Raw genomic sequence first — 23444 nt, 5'->3', positions numbered from 1 at the left:
GATTAGAGTGCAAATGTCAACTTCTAATACAAAAACGTGCTTGAACTTTGACAGGCTTAATTGAAACCGTTGATGTTGATAGATTTTCCCATTCCCAAATTTCCCGGAACAGAAATTCATCATGCATAATGAACTGAAAGCAAAATATAGCTTGTTATTTGCAAAATAAGCAACAATTTACCATCGGAGCGTCGATTTCATCAGATGAGATTCTTCTTTCAGTAACCAGGAAAGCAGAAAGAGGAAACACTTTTGCTGTTGTGGTAAAATTAGCTGAGAATTTGGCGATTTTTGAGGGGCGGTGTAAACCTCCGAGGAGATACACTGCGCAGTTGGATACTGTACTGTACATGTTGTTTTGACTGAATTATGGCCATGGCTGCACCACAACTTCCCGAAGGTTTTTATGAATTGGAACTAAATAAAACAATTTGGCAAGTTCCTAATCGTTATCAGTCATTGAGTCCTGTAGGCACTGGAGCTTATGGACAAGTGTGGTAAGTTTATTTAGTTGGTTTGTATTTCAAAATGAAAAAAAAATCACGAATGAATCAAATTCAAAATGAAATTGAAATACTTTAAAAATAAAAATTCCTTTAAAAGGAATAGGGTGGGCAAATGAAAAATTGTCAAGAGAAATGAAAGAATGAGTAAGTCAAGTTCACAATTAAAAACAGGAAAATATGACACAACATCGATTTCCAATAGGGGAATAACACAAAGCGTATAAACAAAGTTAAAAGAGTTTTTAACTTTATACGCTTATACGCTTGTTATTCCCCCATTGGAGGTTGTGTCATATGGTCCCTGATGTTAATCTGATCTATTGCTTATCCTTTGTTCTCTGCTGGTCAGTTGGAACAGATTTTCCCTGTTTTTATATTAACCCTTCACATCATAACACAAGACGCTTTATGTTAACATTTTATATAAAACATGGCTTTAAAACTTTTGTAGATAATAGTTATTTAAAACATTTTCGTAATCATACCTAGAGGGTTTTTTATCATCAGATAGAAAGACTTCTGCTCATCTTCTCTGGTGAGACAACAGGGCTGGGGTATCTTTCCATATCAAAGTTTAAAAATGTGTCATATCAATTTCCTCAATATGTTGTATTGCAACTTATGAGGGGAAATGTTTGATTTTACAATATTTCGATATTATTTTTTAACTTTAAGTGAATAAGGGTGTCCACTCTTTCTAATTATGCAAGAAGCAAATCTTTTGACAATTCTACACTGCCGTCTTTCAATGAAAATATGATGCTCTGTTGGTATGCCTCATTTCCACAGTACAAAAATTAATAATTAAAGGTTTCTGCATTTAGTGGTGAGTTTATGTTGACGAGCTTACCATAGGTGGAAATTGAGCCATTGATGATGTAACTGAGGTACAGAAAGAGAAATGAAAGAATGAGTAAGTCAAGTTCACAATTAAAAACAGGGAAAATATGACACAACATCGATTTCCAATAGGGGAATAACACAAAACGTATACACAAAGTTAAAAGAGTTTTTAACTTTATACGCTTATACGCTTGTTATTCCCCATTGGAGGTTGTGTCATATTTTCCTGATTTTAATCTGATCTATTGCTTATCCTTTGTTCTCTGCTGGTCAGTTGGAACAGATTTTCCCTGTTTTTATATTAACCCTTCACATCATAACACAAGACGTTTTATGTTAACATTTTATATAAAACATGGTTATAAAACTTTTGTAGATAATAGATATTATTTTTTAACTTTGTAACTTTATTATGATTAACATAACTGTATTTCAAAGCGTCAAACTATATCATTATATTGTCCCAACAAAAATAATCCAGGGAATAAAATATTCATTCATATGTTTATTTATTTTATTCAACCTGGGCCATTTCTACTGGTACACATGCATTCTAATAATTTGTCTATAATACCTTATACAAGCATCAAAGATTTGAAAAGTAAATAGCCTATGTACACACTGCACACAATGCACATACAAGCTGTATTTCTACATGCCAAAGCTGTCAGTATAAAATGATATATATGACCTTCACGATGCTATTAATTTAGCCCAAAGATTAGGAAAACTAGCAAAACTGGTGAACTGGTACTGTTCAAATAAAAAACATCTGCAAATCTTGCTGCAATTTCCAAATAGTATTTCTATTACTTAAATAATTATTTTTGTTATTTCTTTTAATACAAACACATTACTGCCTATGACGACTTTATCGTATTACTTACATATCAAAATCAAGTAATAATTACAAAACTACCAGTAAACTATCACCTCTGTGGGTGTTTGGGATATAACCGCACGAATATTTTCTCAACACTGCGGCATGTGAAAAAGTAGGTCAATAGTCAGAGCATACAGGGTGGGTGCGGCACGCCGCACCCACCCAAAAAACTAAATGTCATGATGGTTGAATTCCCAACCCCAGAAAACCGTGTATTCGTATTCGCTACATGGAACCATAATCATTCATGTATTCATGATTATTTTGTTGAGGGCATTTACAGATACAGATACTCAAATTTGCACACAATAGTTACGCATTCGATGCTAGTTTGCTATGCTATGGTTTTTCGGTCAGAACAAATGGCATTTGAGAGCTAAGATAGTCAGGCTCATATCACACATTATAGGTGGCGCTATTCGTCCATAGGGAAGTGGAATGTGCCTGTACGGTCCAAAAAATGGCTTTACTGTGGTGCTCAATGGAAAAAATTACTAAAAATTAATTTTGACCACCAAAACCTAAGTGATGTTGACTTATGTTGGTACTGGTATAATAATGGATTCATAAGCTATCACATAGTGCAATCTATGTTCCACCAAGTGGACACTCGTTAAAGCGCAAAAGCAATTTGTGTGTAAATCAAGACTATCCAAAACAGCTTTCTTACAGTAAAGAATAGGAGGTCATCTGGGGTCACATACAGTAGTGTACATTGTACATGTGCCTGCTGTCACAATTTCACACACAAAATTTTGGACAATTTGGTGACACTATTTTTGCCTGTAACTTAAAGTATATGCACTAGAAACATGATTGACCCCTTATTGTTTAGGTAATTTGATTCTCTTTCAACTGAAAGAACTTTCAGCTAAAAATATTGAACTTCAAAATTTTATGAACATACCTAGCTAAGACTACCATAAGCACCATGTCACAACGGTATTTTCTAATTGCCAAAGAGGGCGCTTTTCACTCGCACAATTTTTTTTGAGACAGGCTGTATGAAGCGCAAAAGTAATTTGTGCATAAATCAAGACCATCCAAAACACAAAACAGACTTCTTACAGTAAAGAATATGGAGTTATAAGCTATCCACCAGTGGATCTTCCACAACCCCTGCCCAGAAATTCCGATAGTGGAATAACTGCGCACAGTGGACACAAGTAATCCAATGTTGTATGCGCAGAAATACTCCACCGTCAGAGGGGAGTTATTAGGGCCAGAGCCAAAAATGGTCATCACTCAACTTAAAATTTAGAAATTGTCACAGGAGTGAATTTTTCCTCTGGCTGAATAGATTACTAACTAAAGTTTATGAATCAGCGAAAAAAAAGTAAAATTTGCCTGTCAATTTCGTAATGCAAGCAATAAATACACACATAGCGCCCTCTACATTGTAGGTTATGTGTATCACATCCCAAGACTTGCGTAATGTACGGAAACACATTTTTGTGCACAACATTTTAGGCCTATAACAAAATGTATATTTTGTACAATTGTACTGCTATCGTTTCTACCCTATGACCTATAAAAGTTACCTGTTATCAAAGTGTCCGCAAAAAAACTGGTCATCGCAAGCATGATCTTTGATGCTGAAAACTAAGGATATTTACGCAGGGACAGGTCGAAAACCGTACCTCGATCGTAAATTCCAGCCCATGCATGTCATAAATAATTCATTAAATTCATTGTGTAAATCAGGGCATAGGAAAAATATTTCCTGTCTGGGAACTTAAACTATGTTGCTTTAAATTTTCTGTGAAATTCGCGAGCGCCTGGGGTCCAGGGGCCCGCCTTAGGGCCCTAAGCTCATGGATTTTAGGCTTTTTAAAGTAAGAAATCACCATTCTGAGGCTCTAATTTAGGCATGAGAAAAAAAAAACTCTGAATGAAATATATCCATGTTGGTCAAGGAGGCGGAGGGCCTGAGGCCCCAGGAAGCCATTTTTGACATTAAAAAATGCATATTTCTATGTTTAAAAGTAATTCTTGACCTGTTTTAGACTTTTAAAAAAATGCTTCCTTTATCCTAAAAAAGTGTTTTTAAATGTTCAGTTTCCTATACTTTTGTACATGACACAAATTCTTCAAAGTTGTTTTTTAACCTAATAACATGGCCTACATGGCTGAAATTGATATATAATGCACAATATAAAAACATTGATTTATCAATTTTTTGTCCCCCCCCCCTCTTTGGGTATGTGGGAGGGGTACTATTCTAATGTGCAGAAGAATGCATTGTATGATAAGAGTAATTTGTAAAATTCGCTATGCTCTACAGTACAACAATGAACAAGAGTTGAGTGTTGGACTTCCTTATCTTCAGAATTTTCTTGTGGGATTCATTTCCGACATGGTCAAGTAATTATAGCATAAATTTTAATAACATGTTCTTCCTGACCTTACACAAACTCTAACCCATCTTACAAACCTTACTATAACTATACAAACCCACCCAAGCCTAACACCTTTGCCCCAACCCCTGAAAGAGAATTAGGAGTGAAATTACATGTTTAGTATTATTAAATGCATGAATATATATTGATAAAGTTTCAATTACTTTATTTAATAGCCTCATCTCATCAAAATAGATATTTTATGGCTAATTATAGGAAGGAGAAACCTTTCACATAATTTTGGAAATTAAAAAAAAATCTAAAATTCTGAAAATACAAAAAAAAAACATTTAAGTGCATAATCTTTTTTCTTCTGGGTAAGAATTTTTTTCCAAAATTATGTCAAAGGTTTCTCTTTCATTTTGTTCGCAACAAAAACAACAATTTCGATGAAATAAGACAAAATAAAGTAATTAAAAAGTAAACACATTCATGCATTTAAAAACATTAAATATAGGTCTGATTTTCTGTAATTTTCAGGTGAAATTAATTTCTACTGTAATTCCCTTTTGGGGTAAGGGTTAGGGTTTGGGGTTAAGTTAAAGGTTAGTTGGACTTGTGTGGTTTGAATACATGCAGTAAGGTTTGACGGTGGGTAAGAGTTTGTGTAAGGGTATTCAATGAAAACCAATTTTTTTAAACTTAGAAGAAAAAAATCAATTTTTTTTTTTTTTAAATTTTTTTCTGTGACTTCCAATTTTTTTTCTGGGAACGGCGGGGCCGCGTTACCGCGATTTCGAGGGCCTGGTGTAAATGTCAGTGATTGTGTCTATACCTGGTCTCCATGTACCCATACCTAGTGTATGGGTACATGGTATAACCATGCATTCAAACAGGCACGGATAGAGCTGTGAAAGAGTGTATATTTCAAAACATGATAACTGAACCAGTTATAAAAATTCCCACACACATACCACTTTTAAAATGCACTCAAAGTCCTTATTCCATATCTGAAAAATATGATCCCCAATTTGTACTTACTTTATTGATAAAAGTCTAAATATCCACATGACAAATTCAGCTGTATGTCCATTGTATATGTTCACAACATGACCCAAAATCATAACCTTTCAGACCTTAGACACATGCACATTGCACAAGGCCTTGATAGCACTGCCATGTGCAGTCAATAGCCCAATTCATGTTGAACAAGAGACTGGTTGAGAGTCCACATGTTCATTCACCTGCACATGTCAGCACATGCTTCAACTGCTGATGTGTCATATTTAGCAATGTCATGATATCAACCTCATAGTCACAGTCTCTGTTCTGTGGGGTATTGGTAGAATAACACATGTCTTTATGAAAGGTCAAAAGTTAGGGATTGTTTTGTCAGACATTTTGAGAGCCAGATTTGATCAACACCATTTGAAGCATGGTGTAGCTTACAAGCAGGACACATAATTTTAGGATATTGACTACAAATTTGGACCAATAAATTTCCAGAGACATAATACAACCAAGGAAGCTTACTTCAAAGATGGTTAGGGCAACAGTGACATGGTAAGTGAAATAGTTAGGGAAGAATACCTTGGTGTACATTTGAAATGTAATTTCTGGTCTTTGTACATGGACTTCATGTCTCCCTATTCCACACATATAGATTGTGTCCATGTATTGTTATTGCACCTGCGAGAGCAGTTGTCAAGCTGAATTTATACTCGATCGCTGGATCACCACGTGAATTCACCTCTTGAAAACCTCTACAAGGTTGTTTTGTAAACCAATCAGGGTAGACATACTTTACTGGCGGGTCACATTAATTAATACCGTAAAAGGCTGTCGCGTTCATTGATTGCAATGAATGGTTTTTGCAACCAATCACAAAACGGGTTATATGGCGCCCGTCGGAAATTTTGCATACGTCCATGACGTCATGCCCCAATGCCACAAGGCTTCGCTTTTCTGCAAAAGCGAGCGAGTGGTATAAAGTCAGTTTCACACCTGTGATTTATGAAGTGAATCCACAGCGCATTTGACAGATCATAGTGAAATTTGCAATTCTGAGCAACAGGATTCCATGAAATTGACGATTATAAAAATGTAAGTTATTCTGCAGGAACGGTAATAATTAATATTTGTTTTATTTTGTGCGTAGTGCATGTTGGAGTTAGTGTTTTCAGGAAGCGTAAATTGACAGGCCGTTATGCTAACTTGTCCACCTTGTGTGTTCGTTTGCCGATTAGCTGGACACATCACACATGAAGTGTATGTGATGTGCATAAATATTGTATAATTACACGGGCGTGCACTTCACGTAGTACGTGCAGTGGGACTGTGCTTTCGGACGTGTTCATTTTTCTTGCGGGTTAAGGCATTTATATTTGTTTGCATTTTCCAACATTTTTAGTGACAATTTTGTTATAAATTTTGTTATAAATATTGCATAATCACTCCCCCCTTTCGGGGCTCGTGCATTAGACGCATCAACATATCAGTACGCATCAACACATCACTACGCGTGCATTATTTTGTACAATTTCACTCCCAACAAGTGATACGCGTTTATTAACCTATAATCATTGCTTGATATGAATGCTTTTTAATCAGAATGAAACATTCAAATTTTGTAATAGTTCCAAACATTTTAACAATGTCTTTGTTTCACAGCTCGGCAGACGATGTGGCGAAGAACAGAAGGGTTGCAATAAAAAAGCTGAGTAGACCGTTCCAGAGTGTGATACATGCCAAAAGATCCTACAGAGAATTGAAACTACTCAAACATATGAAACATGAAAATGTAAGTATCATCCTTGTAAACACTTGAAGGTCATCAGCTGGTGACATGTGAGATCACAGGTTTACTGCATGAAACATGTGGCAGAGTTCCCAGAGAATCTGCAAAAGTCATTTAAAATTTCGTTTTTTAAAAAGAGAAAGAAAGTCATGAGAATTTTGTGAAAGAGAAATTGAAAATGCAAAAGTCGGGTCGATTTAGCTGCTGCTGGTCCTGGCCAGTAGTTTTCTCGTCGGACCAGGAGATTTTCCGTCTGGATGGCCCAGACAAACATGGTAGAGTCGGTAGTCGTTGATTCTACCATATTTAGTAAAACTGAAATTTTTGTATGTGTGTTTGTTATTTTTGCATTCAGATTATTGGTCTACTAGATGTGTTTACTCCACACCAGACATTAGATACCTTCTCAGATGTATATATGATGACACATTTGTATAATGTGTATTTGTTATGTTTTGCATTCAGATTATTGGTCTACTAGATGTGTTTACTCCACACCAGACATTAGATACCTTCTCAGATGTATATATGGTGACACATTTGATGGAAGCAGACTTAGGAAACATCATCAAAGTACAGAAACTTACAGATAGCCATGTACAGTTCTTAGTTTATCAAATACTACGAGGGTTAAAGGTACGTGCTGGTGTTATTTGTTATTTTCTGCCACTGGCATCCCTGTTTGATAAAAATACCAAAAAGTATTTTTAATGTATGAAAATTGAATGAAATAAACACAGAACAGTTAGTATTATCAATTTAAAAAACAAAGAAACTTTGGCTGGAATTTAAAGTAGCAACATCGGGAGACTCACTTCTAAAAGTTACTAGTTTGAATTCATCTTTTCATTCTTTCAAATAAATAAAAAATGATTTGGGACCTGATGAAGGAGTGCCACAACTTTTCACAAATATATGAAGTGGTTCCAGGTTAAGAATTTAAAAAAGTGTACTTAAGCATTCTTCAACATCGGGAATCTCTTTTGTTTCAGATTCTCTCTAAATTATTATGGTTGTAGTCAATATATCATGATATATAATGAATTAATAATTAACCAGTGTTTTTGCATTTTTTGTCAACAGTATATTCACTCTGCAGGAATTATTCACCGAGATTTAAAGCCAAGTAACATAGCAGTCAATGAGGACTGTGAGTTGAAGGTAAATATAAAGAAAAACATCTTTTTTTATCTGAAACAGTTTAAATTGACTTCTGCACAATAATTGAAAATTCAACAAACCTTGCATTTTTGACATATTTGTGACTTGTTTTTAAAAACAGGGCCCAAAATAACTGAAATTTGATTGCAATTTAGTACTTTCCATGCAAAATATGTAAAACCAATTTTACCAAACTTACTACATATTATTTATGGATGCTGGTGAATTTAGTATTGCCTAAAAGATCCAAGATAAGTAACATTTTTGCTTACTCCATTGACGTGATGATATTTCATAGTTCAGTCAGTAGGCCCATCTACATGTAACATAATACACAGTAACATGCAAGATGAGGAAAACGAATAAAGATCTTTGATATTGGAGATTACAGTTTAATTGTTAAATCTCATTGAGATAGTTGCATGAAGTTTACATTATTTACTTGTTTCTTTACCCTTTTCAGATCTTAGACTTTGGTTTAGCGAGGCAGGAGGATTCTGAGATGACAGGTTACGTAGCTACAAGATGGTACAGGGCACCAGAGGTCATGTTTAACTGGATGCACTATACCAATGGAGGTAAGATGGAAATCATAAACAAAATAATCCAAACTACAGGTAAATTAAGTCATTTTTGGTCGAGCATTAGAGGTTGGCCAAGAATTACCTAATTTACCTGTACATGTGTTCATGCATATTCTTGTATGAATTGCAATTTGCAATTCACCCAATAGACAAGAGTTGACTATGCACACATACATCAAGTAGATCAACTGGGGCTCTTATCTTCATGTTTATTATTTAAATTAATTCAGTATATACAAATGCTGTCAATTATCCTGGTAGAGTAATATAACCAATAATTAATTAATATTAGTCTTCTGAAGAGAATTAGAATTAATTAATTGTTGCATAAATGAACACTGTATTGGTGGAGTAACATGGCTACAAGTGTGGCTGGTTAAGTTATTGGTTTTGCCAAGGTAGCTAGTTAACAGCTCTTAAGTTAATATTTGATAATACAAATCAATGAACATCATCATCATCATCAGTTGGCTGCAGAGCATGCGACTACAAGCTTTCTCTAACCGTTGCGATCTTGGGCTAGCGAAACAATTTTGGTTGGGTGCAGCATCCCAATGAACAGCAAGGCATGCAAATACTACATACAATCGACCTTTTAGGTAAATCCCATAACCCTTTGGGAGTACACCTGAGATGTCGTCATTTGACGTCACGACGATCTGTGCCGATGCACACATCGTTTATCGAACATCGTTACTGCGCATTACAAGCCAGATGTACTTGCAAAGGCCTATGGGATTTACCGAAAAGCCTAAAAAGGTCAAGTGTATAAACTTAATGAAAACCCAGATTTGAAGTCAAATGAGAGTTGACTGATTGACTAATATTCTTAAAATGTTTTCTTAATCTTAACAGTGGACATGTGGTCAGTGGGGTGCATCATGGCAGAGCTGCTGACATGCAAGACGTTGTTCCTGGAAATGACCGTATCCTTTTTCAGTTACATTATTATAAAAAAATTAATAAGGTTGAATTCCATATCGTATAATGCCATTTTAACAAACATAGTTGACATAAAGTTACGTATTATGAATTATATTGTTAACACATTGCTTAAGGTGGTACTACACCCCTGGACAATTTTGTGCCTATTTTTGCATTTTTCTCAAAAATTAAGCGCATTGGACTACACCTACTGCACTCAAAATTCAGCAACTCAAAGTAGTTATTGATTTATTGATCAAATATTGGTTTTCCCTCATTTTTGACTGTAACTCCACAACTGCTGTTTGTGCTGAAATAAAATTTCCAGTGCAGTAGTTGTAGTCCTTGCCCCTATAATATACATATTTTACTTGTCACCAATGCGCTATAATTTTTGAGAAAAATGCAAAAATAGACACAAATTTGGCCAGGGGTGTAGTACCACCTTAAGCAAAGACAATCATCAAGAAATGGTACAAATGTTGGGGCTTTTTTCTGCAACACCCTGTATAATGCCAAATATTTTCTGTTATATGACCTTAACTATTGGTCCTAGATATTGATCAATTGACAAGAATCATGAAGGTAACAGGTGCGCCAACAGATGAAGTCCTCATGAAAATTGAAAGCGAGGAGGTGAGTAATCAAAGTTATGCATCACATTTGTAATTTGATATTTACATATGTGACACGATCTGCTCCATGGGGGCCAAAGGAGGCATTTTTGAAAATTGAGTTACTATAATTATTACCTTGTAGTAACATTAGGCTATCATATACTGAAAACGCCAAAGGTCTAGCATACTTGGTTCTAAAGTTATGAGGTTTTGTGATGTGTATTTTCTTATGTATTTTATTGTTTTTTACTCCATATTTTTGCCTTTATCTCAGTTTGAAATTTGCCGCCTTTGGCCCCCATGGACCAGATTGTGTCACATATGTACTTTTATCATGTTACATTGTGTTTTTGTGCATTTTTCTGGATGCTAAAGTAATTTTGACTTATGATGTAGTGCCTTTCCTATCAAGTTGCAGTTATGCAAAATCACAGTAGACATTAAAAAACCAAGAGCACTTCCATTGCCCCATTAAATAGGTAGAGTTAAAGGTTCATGCATGCATTCTCATTCTCTCTTTCAAAACATTGGGGGGGATGACTCCTCAGTGTAATATGAAATGCAGGGCAGTTGTGGACTGGCAGTAAGTAACTAATGATTCATTTCCATTAACCTTATGTGACAATTGGGGGAGGGGGTAGCTATTAGCCCACATGTTTGAAACTCCAAATACAGATCACACAATTTCTTAGTTATAGATCTTTGCTTGAAAACCAGAGGACCTGTCAATTCTTGGCATAGAGCCATTTGAATTCAGACCTGCCAACTGGCCTTCATTTTGAAGGACTGTCCCTCATTTGGGGTTTCCAAAGTGAAAAAGAGGAACAGTCCTGCTTTCTGAAAATTTCAGTGATGACAAATTTAAATGTAAGAACAGCAGAAAATGATGCAAATTACACTTTAAAATTTTGCTATAGCATTCTCTTTAGTCTATTGTGATAAATTTATACCTGCAAAACCTTCCCTGAATTATGAAAGCATCGCACACCTCAAGTTTTTTAATTTGTCGGTACCTGGTTTGTGAACATGTACAAGGTTTTGGCCTCAATGTCCCTCTTTCTGACTTTAGTAGGTTGGCAGGTCTGTGAATTGTATACTATTCATTTTTTCATTCACAAAAAAATGTTTACTAGCAGACACAGAGTAGTCTTGTACTGTTAAGCTTGTGTACGGTACCTAAATATATCTTCAGATCAGGAAGTGTGGTGGTGTCTGTGTTATGTAATTTAGTCACTGGTATATATATGTTTATAGAGCAGTAAAAGTTTTTAAAGATAAGATAAGTTTTGAATACTGCTGAGTGACATTATTCATATGGTGCATAGAATTTGATATTCTTGGAATTTTCAGAGAAATATTCATAAAAATGGTTTAAAAAGCTATATTTTGTTTAAAATTATAAAAAAAGCATGGTTTTCAACCAAATTTCAACCATTATTTGGTTAGTTGGTCAAAATTAAACAAAAAATTAATAAACTTTTCAGAGATATTTTTAAATATATAGTTTTTGAAAATTAATAAAAAACAAAAAAGGGTATTTTTTTTGGGGGGGGATTTCTCCAAAACAGCATTGTTTACCAAAATTTGATGTCACCGATGGTTTTGTTAAATGTTTACCATTCGATATACTTTTATATACTTAAGACCAGCAATGTAGTAGTTATGAGACTCAAAAGTTTCTGCAAGTCCAGGGTTAAGACCAACATTTAAAGCAACTGCTTCACTACCCAGTAACAATGCCAAACATACTACTGCTAACATCCTTTCAACTCTAGTACGCTTGGTTATTAAATATTCACGATGTGGCACCTACCTACCTATAACCCTGATATGCACATGCACAGGAAGTTATCAAAAGCTTCCTGGTGGAAGTGGTTTTACATGGGTGCCAAGATCATTGGTTGTACACAGGTATTCAGAAGAAGGCCATTAATTTTGATCTTAATATAAATACATACCTTGAAAAGCTTAAGCTATCCAAATAATTTATACTATGTCACAATATAATCCAGTTCATGTTATGTAAGCCTAAGGTAGGCAGTTTTGAAAAATGAGGTATCGTCATTGACATCAATTTGTAAGTAATCAGGTGTGATTTGCTCAAATCTTTACATCTTGCAATGTTATAAGCTTTTATAATACAAATTTTCTTATTTATTCTGTTGTTTATTGCTCCCAATTTTAACCTGTATCTCAATTTCATAATTGACATCTTTGGCCTGATTTGGTCAGATTGTTATTATAATTTGGTCAGATTTGTATTATAATTGCTCAAAGGAAAAGGAAGAAGTCTAATTGCAGCATTTGAGAAATGTTCCACCATTTTTGTAGAAAATTGATTCAGCCCTTTGGAACAATGAGACATGTACATGTATGAGTAACTTACAAGTTACCTCAACCTCAAAACACTCCTACCCATTGGAATGGATATGATTTTGGTCAAGGGGAATGAGTCACATGTCGACCCTGGTCGAAAATGAGTTTTACATAAGTTTCTAAAGAGGACATTTAGAGCTTTCAGAAACTGAAAGCCCCATGTCGATACGACTTTTATTTGCGAAGCTACTTCAATTTATCAATCGCTGAAAACAATATAAAACAAAAGAATTTTAACACTTTCTTTGCCAATATCTCAAAATCAATATTAACGACATCCGACCCATTTCCCTTGATCGTGTCACATTAGTATATCTGAACTTACATCTGAACTTACAATAAAAATCTGAACATTGTATTTTTGAACTTCCTGAAAAGTTTGTGACCTAGAGGTGGTTTGTGTCAGGGTCAGCAATCCAAAATGGCTGCCAAATTCAGCTAAATTATCAAAGTATATCAAGGTATTATACAGTTTTGTGCTGACAGATTGCTTACTGATTCATGATTGCATGTCATCTTTGTTTATTAAGCTTACCCTAAATTTATGTTCAACCACTGTTTGGTTCAATACATAGGCAAGAAACTATGTGAAAGGACTCAAACTTGGCAAGAAGATTGACTTCTCAGACTACTTCCGAGGTGCCAACCCAGAAGCAGTAGACTTACTAGAAAAGCTTCTCAACCTGGATTGCGACATGAGGATTACAGCAATAGACGCCCTCAAACATGCCTACTTCAAGCAGTATCACGACCCTGATGATGAACCAGATGGCCCTCTATATGACGACTCAGATGAGAAATTGGAACTGGGCTTAGATAGAATAAAGGGTATACTAATTTGTTTCTTTCAAAATCTTAGATAATCTTAAGTGTGGTCCTCGAACACTAATGTTGCCAAAACTTTTCAGTACCAAACTTCAGCAAGTTGTCTCACCAGACCACAGTGAATAACTCTCATATAGGCCAGTTGGGTTGTTCAAGTAGAAATCAATACTAGAAGACATGACCTTAATCTTGCACACAGAGGGTGTATATTTCAAATGGAGTCACCCATTCATGTGACCCCATTTGAAATTTACACTACCTGTGTGGACGATTAAGTCATGTCTTCCATAGGGGTGTATGGATTTCAACTGGAATAGTAGCTAATTGGCTTGTCAGACTGCAGTGATTCACTCTCATAAAGCCTAAGTTTTAACAACTCCAAAAAAGCACCTGATACTGGATATTTGGGCGGGTTTAACCGAAGATGGAAATAGTTCATCCAATTAATCAGAAGAGCACTTGAATGATAAAACTTCCGATACTTACTGACCAATCAATAATGGTCACCAAACCCATTTTTATTACAATTTGGAATTTCAGACACAAAACCTTCATAACTTGGCAACTTTACTTGATGAAGTACCCCTTCCTGTGACCGATCAGTGACATGAGTGTGCAATTTTAATTGGTAGACTTGGTAGCTCATTTGCATATATTTGTTTTAACTTTTAATATTTTATATGGAGGGGGTTGAATTGTTTATGGAGGGCTTTTTTCCTAATTTCTTTTTCCAGCTCCAAGAGGAATTTCCCCCCATTTAAAATGATGCTTGCACAGTGCGGCTGACGTTTTGCATCAATAATCGCACAAGCCGAGAACCTCAAAATTCTAGTTCTCATCTTTTCGTTTTTCTTGTTTTTTTATCAACAGAACTGGTGTTTCAACTCATCAACACATTTGAGCCACCAGAGGACCCGATGAACTTCTGATCATCATAGCAACTGATTATCATGTAAATAATATTGTAGTTTAATATTGTATAAGGGGACATGTATCATTGGAACCTTCAAAACATGTCACAAGTAAGAAATTCTTTCATCAATACAAGCACAATTTGGACATTTTTGTGTGCCCTCATTTATTTGGATACACAGTAGGTATATGCGTCAAGACTCAAATTTTACTAACTGTTCACAAGTGAGTGATGTAATGTTGTTGGGCAAGTTGTACTATCCTTGTTATTTGGCCAGGTGTTCAGTTGTAAATTTGAGCGGTGTGAGAAACTCATGCACTTGTTTTTGTCCCAGCCAAATGAAGTTTGGTAAGTGGGGGAGACTATAAAATGAGCTCTGATATGTGTGTGTCTGTGAAGAAAATGTTAACCTTTTGAAAAAAATGTTAACCCTTTGCTTCAAAAGGTCATTTAAATATTTTTTTATTCATTTATTATTTTGTACAAGCCACCAAAGTCAGAGAACCGCCCTTCTGATGGGCACACAGACACATCTTATACACCATGTAATTTATTAATCTACTTGTGTATTTTGAAATATCCAGGCATGTTAAAATGCTGCTGAGCAAATATGGAATCAAAGTAGCTTGTCCAATCTTTGCTAACAGGCAAGATGCATGGACATTAAGTTGCTTGGACCAATCATGTGCCATAACCATGATGACCACACCCTAGGTCAGTTTCAGTAAAAACCAAAAATATCATGTCCTTGAAAAAACAAATCAGGATTCAGTTAGCATTCATGTACAGTATTATATGAAAACATGGTCATATACCATTGTTTTTTATTTGATTTAATTTGAGAGTTGTGATCCATATTTTGTTGCGTATAACAAAAATTGAAAAGTGTGCGCTTTCAAATTGACATTGTGTGTCAATTAATTGGGCTATTCTGTTTGAAATCCACACCCCCTGTAAGGGGAAGATAATACTGCTATGTCATTTACAGTTAAACTATGATATGGTCAATCCAATGTTTGCATATTTCATGTTATGTAAAATCTAGCTGAAAACTGGAAAATCATATCTAGTCTGCAGTTTTTGACAAATTTAAACCCTAATTTGGAAGTTTGGAATTTTCTACACCTTTCCTACTTCTTTTTTTTTATAATGAAAATTGTTGGATCTGGAATGGCTACTACTGATGGCTAATACTTTCGAATTTGGTTGGAGTTACACAAACTCCCCCGCAGAGGGGGTGTGGTTTTCAAAAGTTACAGCCCATGGAGGAATCACCTCTCATCATATAAGTAATGTTCTTTTATAATAATTGTTGTGGTGGTCAGCATCATATTATTATGTCAATTCCAAAGACTTACATTTAAGGTAATTGTGTTTTCTGGTGTTGATTTTTTACTCTCTACATATACCAAATATTCATTTTGTCAGAAATATTTGACAAAATGTACAAAATAAAAGAAATAATGGTGCACTCTTCCATCCTAAGGTGCAAAAATTATCTTTCTTTTTTTAATATTCCCTTTCCCCCCTTTGTTCATATATATTATTTTAATAACAATAATAATAATATCAACTTTGTGGGAATTGTAGGGACCTTTTGCACCTGTACAGAAAAATGTCACTGCACTATTTATGAATCTCAGTGAATAATATATTGTTTTGAAGGTAATGAACATGTCCGTCTCATTTGATACAATATTATGTTTATGTCAAGACATATCAAGGCGTGAACAGCTTATCATGACAGTAAAGCTGACGGGTTGGCGCCTTAACCTCTTTATTTAAGCTAACCTGTTTCACAATGTCATTAAAAAAGTTGAATTCTACAATCTACAGTTCGGTTCAGCAAAAACATAATTGTAAGTGTAATGAAATGGTTCTTGTAATGAAATGCGCAGAGATAAACTTGATAAATGTTCTCTCTCCAGTGGATATAAAATGAACATAAAGCTTGCAGTACCAAGATAACAAAAATACAACCACTGAGTGGAAATAGTAATATGCAGGGCTTAAAGTAAGCAAGAACCAGGAACCTACAAATGGCCAACTGGTTGGTTGTCGTAATAGAAGTGGATTATATGCTCTATTTGCACTTCAAATATTCTGATAACATACTTGTATCCTTGTTCTAAGTCAATACCTGTAGAATAGCACTATAGAGGTATATTCCCAAAATAAACCCATTATGTGACCAGCCATATGAAAAGGACAGAAGTTGACATGTATCTATAGATGAGTTGACCTCAATGTTAATCAACAAAGGCAAGGGACTGGTATATCGATATGCTTGAGCGAACTGCATACAACCACTACACTGTACAATAACCTTATTGTGATGTGGCGGGAGTTTAAAAAGCACAGGCCCTGAACAAAATATGATGCATGCGCATACTGACAAGCAAAAAACAATGGAAATTGTGATGGTGCGCACCCATACTGCCAGGCAATGACGTTATAAGTCAATTTTGTTTGAGCCTGGTCCCATCAGGACCCAAGCATGTCTCCACACAGAGCGACCGCTTAAACAAACATACTCATCTATATGCATGGACACAAATGTCAGGTCAAAACGACTGCAATAAGCAGTCAATACCTGAAGCTTACTTTGAACTTTGCAAAAATTTTGATTGATATAAAGACAATCAGTGGAAATGAGTTACTTATGGAGGAATATATTGGTATGGTCATTTGCATGTTAAATGTCGCTGCTCATAATGTGTGTAAAAATATGTGGTTTTTGACGAGTGAATGGCATATGTAAATGAATCTGTGTGATAAAATATGTGAATCCTAGGTTCCAGGATCATGCATAGGTAAACTGTTGATGTAAAGGCTATGCTTTAATACTCATGAGGTACAGCATGCTTATAGGAAGGAAATAATGTAACGCTTGCAGTAAGAGACTGACTCTAAAAGTTATCACATTATAAAAAGGTAAAGGGGACAAATCTGTGTCTCAGGTTGGAGTGCCCATCTCTATTTCAAAGCAATTGGGCAAGACTCCTCCATGAAATATTGTTGCGGGATGATCGCTACACCTCGTCCATTACGAGTCTGTTGCCTTCTCGGCATTAAATAAAGTTGGTACCCACTTGTACACCTGGGTGAGGATAGGTAATAGCCAACTGAATGGGGAGAGGTAATAGCGGTAAAAGTCCCTGCTTAAGTGCCCAACATGTTGGTGCCACAGGGATTCAAACCCATGACTTCGCAATTATGAGTTGAAGTCTTGGACCACCATGCCCAACATTATAAAGATGCAACCTCATCCCTAAAATTTGCAAACATAGCATGACATAACTGCAAATGGTGTTAATAGATTGATAGAAAAATGCTGTAATGAGTAAAAAACTTGTGCAGCCAAAAAAATCTCTGAGAAGGTCGACATCAAAATCATCTTGCTTCAAAATTATCAAAAGTAAGCAACAATTCTTAATACAAATCAATGAATTAGGAGAAAGTTGCAATTTGTAACTTCTCATCAAATTCTGTTCTCGAACATTTATCATAAAGTGTACAAATTATAATGAAATCATTTTGAATTTGATTAGGCCTACCTGTTGAGTTGAGTACAGATAGAAAAGGCACATACTGCAAACTATTCTTTTAACTTGTGATAATTGAAATGAATGGGATATTTAAAATGGCAAATTTTTATCTTGGATGCACTACATTTTATATTATCTTTGAAAACCATTTGGAGTTACAAAATGTTTGGAAATTTAAGGGAGGGAATTACTTGTTTTTAACCCTGTAGCAGTATGATTAAAATGAAGAAAAAAGGTTTATATATGTTAATAGGTCACTTACAAAGGTTACCAAAGTAAGATGACAGGTGCCAATGTTGGTAAGCACACTTATTGTAATGTTTTAAGCGAGTATCTAAGGTAAAGTGTGGAATATTGTGCTATATTTCCATCCAAAATGTATAAAAAACATGCTTGTTGCTTTCAAAACTAGATATATTTGTGATTATTTAAGGTGTGTGTTCTGATTGGACTATTCCAGATGAAATCCATATACCCCCGATGGAGACATGACCTTAATCTCCCACACAGGGGGTGTAGACTTCAAATATAGTCCCCCAGTAAACCCCCATTTGAAATTCACACCCCCGGTATAGAAGATTAAGGTCATGTCTTCCATAGGGGGTATGGATTTTAACTGGAATAGCTCATTCATTCATCACACACCAAGGTTGAAAGACTGCCATCTGGAAAACACTGCTACTGATTTGTGTGAAGTGATAATGTACATGTATATCTTGATGCAATAGTCCATGTGTGACATGGTCAAACAAAATCAGGCATTAGTCAAGGAACTCAAGCTTCATTATTCTGTTGGTTGGATTATAACTTAGCTATTCTGATGCTATTTCTCAACCTCCCTTTGATGTTGGAGTGAAAAGATTGCTGTTGTGATGAATGGGAAAGTTCACAGAATTTGAAACGGCTACCTCACCTTTTTATAAAAAAGTTGGGTTTTTTTGTCCTGTTCATTTGATATTCTCTCAATTTCTGAAAATGTTAATCCATCATGTCAAACCAAAAGAAAAACTAATTTTATCTATACACTCCAGTGCAAGGTTTCATTCCAGATCCAGGGAGTATACTTAGTTGGTAATCCTCCTAAACACTCCAAAGAGTTTCAAATGGAGGTGGATGACAGGGTCAGAATTTCGTTTCACAGTGCGAGAATCAATCTTGATTCTTGCAGAATAAATTTGTGGGAATCATTTGATTCTCGCAAATCAACATATGTGTAAACTACAAACGTTGATTCAAGCAAATCTGTTTATGAGAATCTTTGCGAGAATTGATTCTCTGATTCACCCCGAAATTCTGACCATGGATGAGTATGAGTGATAGATGAAGGATTGCCTAGATGCCTGACTGGCAGAATTTATTGATTGTGCTTGATAATTAAAAGGCTACACTATGCCAAAAAAATGTGAATCTTTTGCTTGGATATAATTTAGCACCTTATAGAAATCCTGCTGATTATTGAGGAAATATGGTGGTCAAATACACACACAAAAGTTTTCAGTGCAAAGTACATTATATTTGTGTACAGTGTTAAGTTAATGGGCACCTTTTTGTCAACCTGTATTTTTGTTTTATATAATAAGCTACAAAGTCAGCAATATATTAAATCCAAATCTTTTATTTTTATGAAAATACAAATTATGTATTGTTAGATTTGACATGTAGTAGAGTATGTGAATTGTCAGTAAAAGGTAAAACAATAGTATGTATGAAAACAAAAGACTGAATCCCTGTTGACAAGAACTCTGTATAGTTGGTTTTAGAAACTAGTTTATGGTCATTGAAAGTTTTGTACTGATTGTTTGACCTTTAACCTATTAGCATGAAAATCAGTTCCATGTATGCACAATATGTCCTGTATGTTTTCATTATGCTGTGATGAGTTTTATTCTTGGAGAGCTGTTTTAAAATGTGATATGTACTCTCGGTAAGTCGGTGACAGCAGCGTGTTGAGGCAGTTGTTTCTTGTCTGTATATCTATGCCGAGTCTTTAACATATGCGTATCTATGCCAGTGTGTCACTCTCAATTTGAAACTGCAGCCAATGCAATACGCACAGTGATGTCAATTTGTTGGCGAGACAGGTGTTACAGGCACATATCTGTGTTAAGTCTTTAAACATGTGTATCTATACTAGTGCGTCATTCTCAATTTGAAACTGCATCCAATGCATTACGCATGATGTCTCTGACATGCCAAGAGTAAAAGTACTAATGTTTTGGGGCAATTTTTGCTCAGGATATTGCAGCCATTGATGCACATTTCTGTAAAAAAATTGCATGGTATGCGAAATATAATCAATAACAGACCAACTCCTTGGAACGGGAATGTAACGACATTTGTAACCTGTGGAACTTATGCCTTCGATTAATAGTTTATATGTACAATCCAACATCTCTTATCCAGACCAAGGGCGGATCCAGGAATTTTCAATGGGGAGGGGGGCACCATGGGCACCGAGCCACCACCACACAAAGTCAGGGACCGCTCTGCAAAAATTAGGAACGCATGCCGGGTCCTCCCTCCCCCCCCCAAATCCGCTTCTGCGGACCTCTTTTATATGGAGATCTCTTGTTATCCAAATTTATGATCTTCATAAGAAAACCTGTGTGTAATACATTAACACCTTAATTTCATGCTAGGAAGCAGTTAGAATTCCATGTTAATATTGTATACAGCACTGAAATACCATCTTTCAGTGTTATTACCCCACATGGAGTAAAGCTTTGTTGCCCCAAATTTAGCACTATGGACATTCAGTGCAGAATTACACATAATTCACTTATCCGGACAATATTTGATCCCATCATGGCCGGATAAAAGAGGTTGGAATGTATTTTTTGTTATTTCCAGAGGTATCCAAAATAAAAGGTAATAACATGATATTTGTATGGCTTACTTGTACACATTTTGGAAATTTTGCCAGATACTGATTAGATTGTGGGCATATTAATAAATAATATGGTTGCAAAACAATATGCCAAAATGGATGTTGGAAAAGTCATTTTCCTTACAATGATTATTGATTGACTAATTGTGTGAAAATTTGACCCTGAACCTATTTTCCCACCCACGTTATAGACACTTTCCTCACTTTGATCTTTCATCCAAATGAATGAATGCACACATCTTTTTCTTAGCGATGTAGTGAGGTATATAATGACAACAATAAGAACATATTTCTAAATAGCAGTCGAAAGTCCAAGCCAAATTCATCCTGTTGGTTATTTCAGTAAAGTTTGTTCAGCTTATATAAGGCGGAAATTATTCGGCTTTTGTTACTGTGCGCGGCAATTAAGTCCCAACTCATGCTCCCGTAATTCACATAAGTGTGCGCTAGTCACGCATTAAGCAACGCACAACTAGCGTAAGCATTGCACCCAACTGTGTGCATGCCATTCTATATCAATACACAGTATTATGAGTCTTAACTTTTCCACCTTATATAAACTGAACATACTTTAGAAATAAGAGCAAACATGTCCTTGTAAATCATGTGTTATCAGTGCAAATCATGACTTGTTTCAAAAGTTAATTGAAATATTTGTACAAGATAATTGTAGTATGTTTACTCAAATAAAAAATAATATAATGTGAAAACAAAACTTCCTTGTGTATAATGTTTGTTATAGGAGTTTTAAACCTTGCATCTTCTTTGGCTGTGTCCATTCATTGTTGGACGTAGCCCTTTTTGTGACTGCCATTTTTTTCCTCTCCTGCGCTCACCATGTAAGCTGGAAGTCATCATGCTACCTACGTTTCTCAATTTTTATAACCTGATCTTGCCCCGGGGGGATCACTCACATATGAAAGTTGTAAGCATCCGCGTGAAAGAAAACGCGATTTAGGGTGTTTTGAAAAGCAAAAGCGAGGATCCGCCGGATCCGCGATTAGGGTCTCAAAACACTCATTTTACTAAAAGAAGGGGTGTTTTTTTAAAGGACGATCCTCGCTTAGGGTAGTTTTTTAAAATTACCCAATTAACAGACATTAGTGGTGACATATTTATCAAGTTATTCGGCACAAAAGAGTGGTTTCTAAGCAGTTTTACTAACCAGATTTTTAAAAAATCGGAGCCGACTTCAACAAAGCCAATTTTAAGCTTACTGATATCATCACTGTCACTGTCACTGATATCCGACTGACACACGCAATGAATAGGGGCAAATTTCAAACCAATTCCTCACTTATGGTGTTTTTATATTGTCTGTCCTTGTTTAGGGGTAAATTTTTTTTTAAATCCTCGCTTAGGGTGTTTTTATTTGAGTAAAATCCTTGTTTAGGGTTAGTTTGACAAATTTTCGACATCCTAGCTTAGGGTCATTTTGAAAGTCAATTCACGCGGATGCTTACAACTTTTATACATGAGTGCCCCCCCCGGGGATCTTGCTTGCCATTCAGCCGTCTTGTTCATCTTTGATAAAACTACGCAAATTTTGGGGTTTCCCGTTTGCTGGATGACCATTGATTAAACTATAAACAAATTTGATGTCAATGTAGGTTTTCTCGAATCACCAATGATAAAACTATACACAAAATTTGATGTTAATGTTGGCTTTCCGTTTACTGGATCCCCATTGATAAAACTAGACACAAAATTTATATCAATGTAGGTTTTCCGTTTACTGGATCACCTATGATAAAACTACACAAAATTAATAGTTTTCCACTTACTGGACCCCCATTGATAAAACTATACACAAATATGATGTCAATGCAGGTTTTTTTTTTTTTTTTTTTGTCATTGTGTTTTTATTGAAAAAAGCAAACCACAAACACATGATTGGAAAAAATTAGAACAAGCATACATAAATCATTAAACATCAATCAAATCACAAATTGACATACACAAAAGTTCTGTGACCAAACATATCAGATTGAACCATGCGAACATACAAGATTTACCTGCCACCACAAAAGTGGGTCAATGCAGGTTTTCCTCTTACTGGATATATACAAATTTGATGTCAATGTAGGTTTTCCGTTTACTGGATCCCCATTGATAAAACTACACAAATTTGATGTCAATGTAGGTTTTCCGTTTACTGGATCACCAATGATAAAACTATACACAAATATGATATCAATGTAGGTTTTCCGCTTACTGGATCACCAATGATAAAACTATACA

The 23444-nt window shown here is 35.4% G+C and overlaps 1 protein-coding gene across 1 annotated transcript; it reads left to right on the top strand.

The window, feature by feature from the left end:
* The first annotated feature begins 80 nt into the window (after window positions 1-80).
* Window positions 81-21918, top strand: LOC140171250 (mitogen-activated protein kinase 14-like). The gene is given in 10 exon segments (XM_072194478.1): window positions 81-497; window positions 7242-7371; window positions 7834-8004; window positions 8452-8529; window positions 8993-9107; window positions 9969-10022; window positions 10025-10039; window positions 10594-10673; window positions 13606-13858; window positions 14726-21918. Coding segments are annotated over 10 exon segments (1083 nt in total). The 5' UTR covers window positions 81-369; the 3' UTR covers window positions 14785-21918.
* Window positions 21919-23444: the final 1526 nt, after the last annotated feature.

The sequence above is a fragment of the Amphiura filiformis genome, chromosome 15, assembly GCF_039555335.1.
Source record: "Amphiura filiformis chromosome 15, Afil_fr2py, whole genome shotgun sequence".
Lineage (NCBI taxonomy): Eukaryota > Metazoa > Echinodermata > Ophiuroidea > Amphilepidida > Amphiuridae > Amphiura > Amphiura filiformis.
Note: the sequence above shows the minus strand (reverse complement) of the source record. Positions and strands in the feature narration are given on the sequence as shown.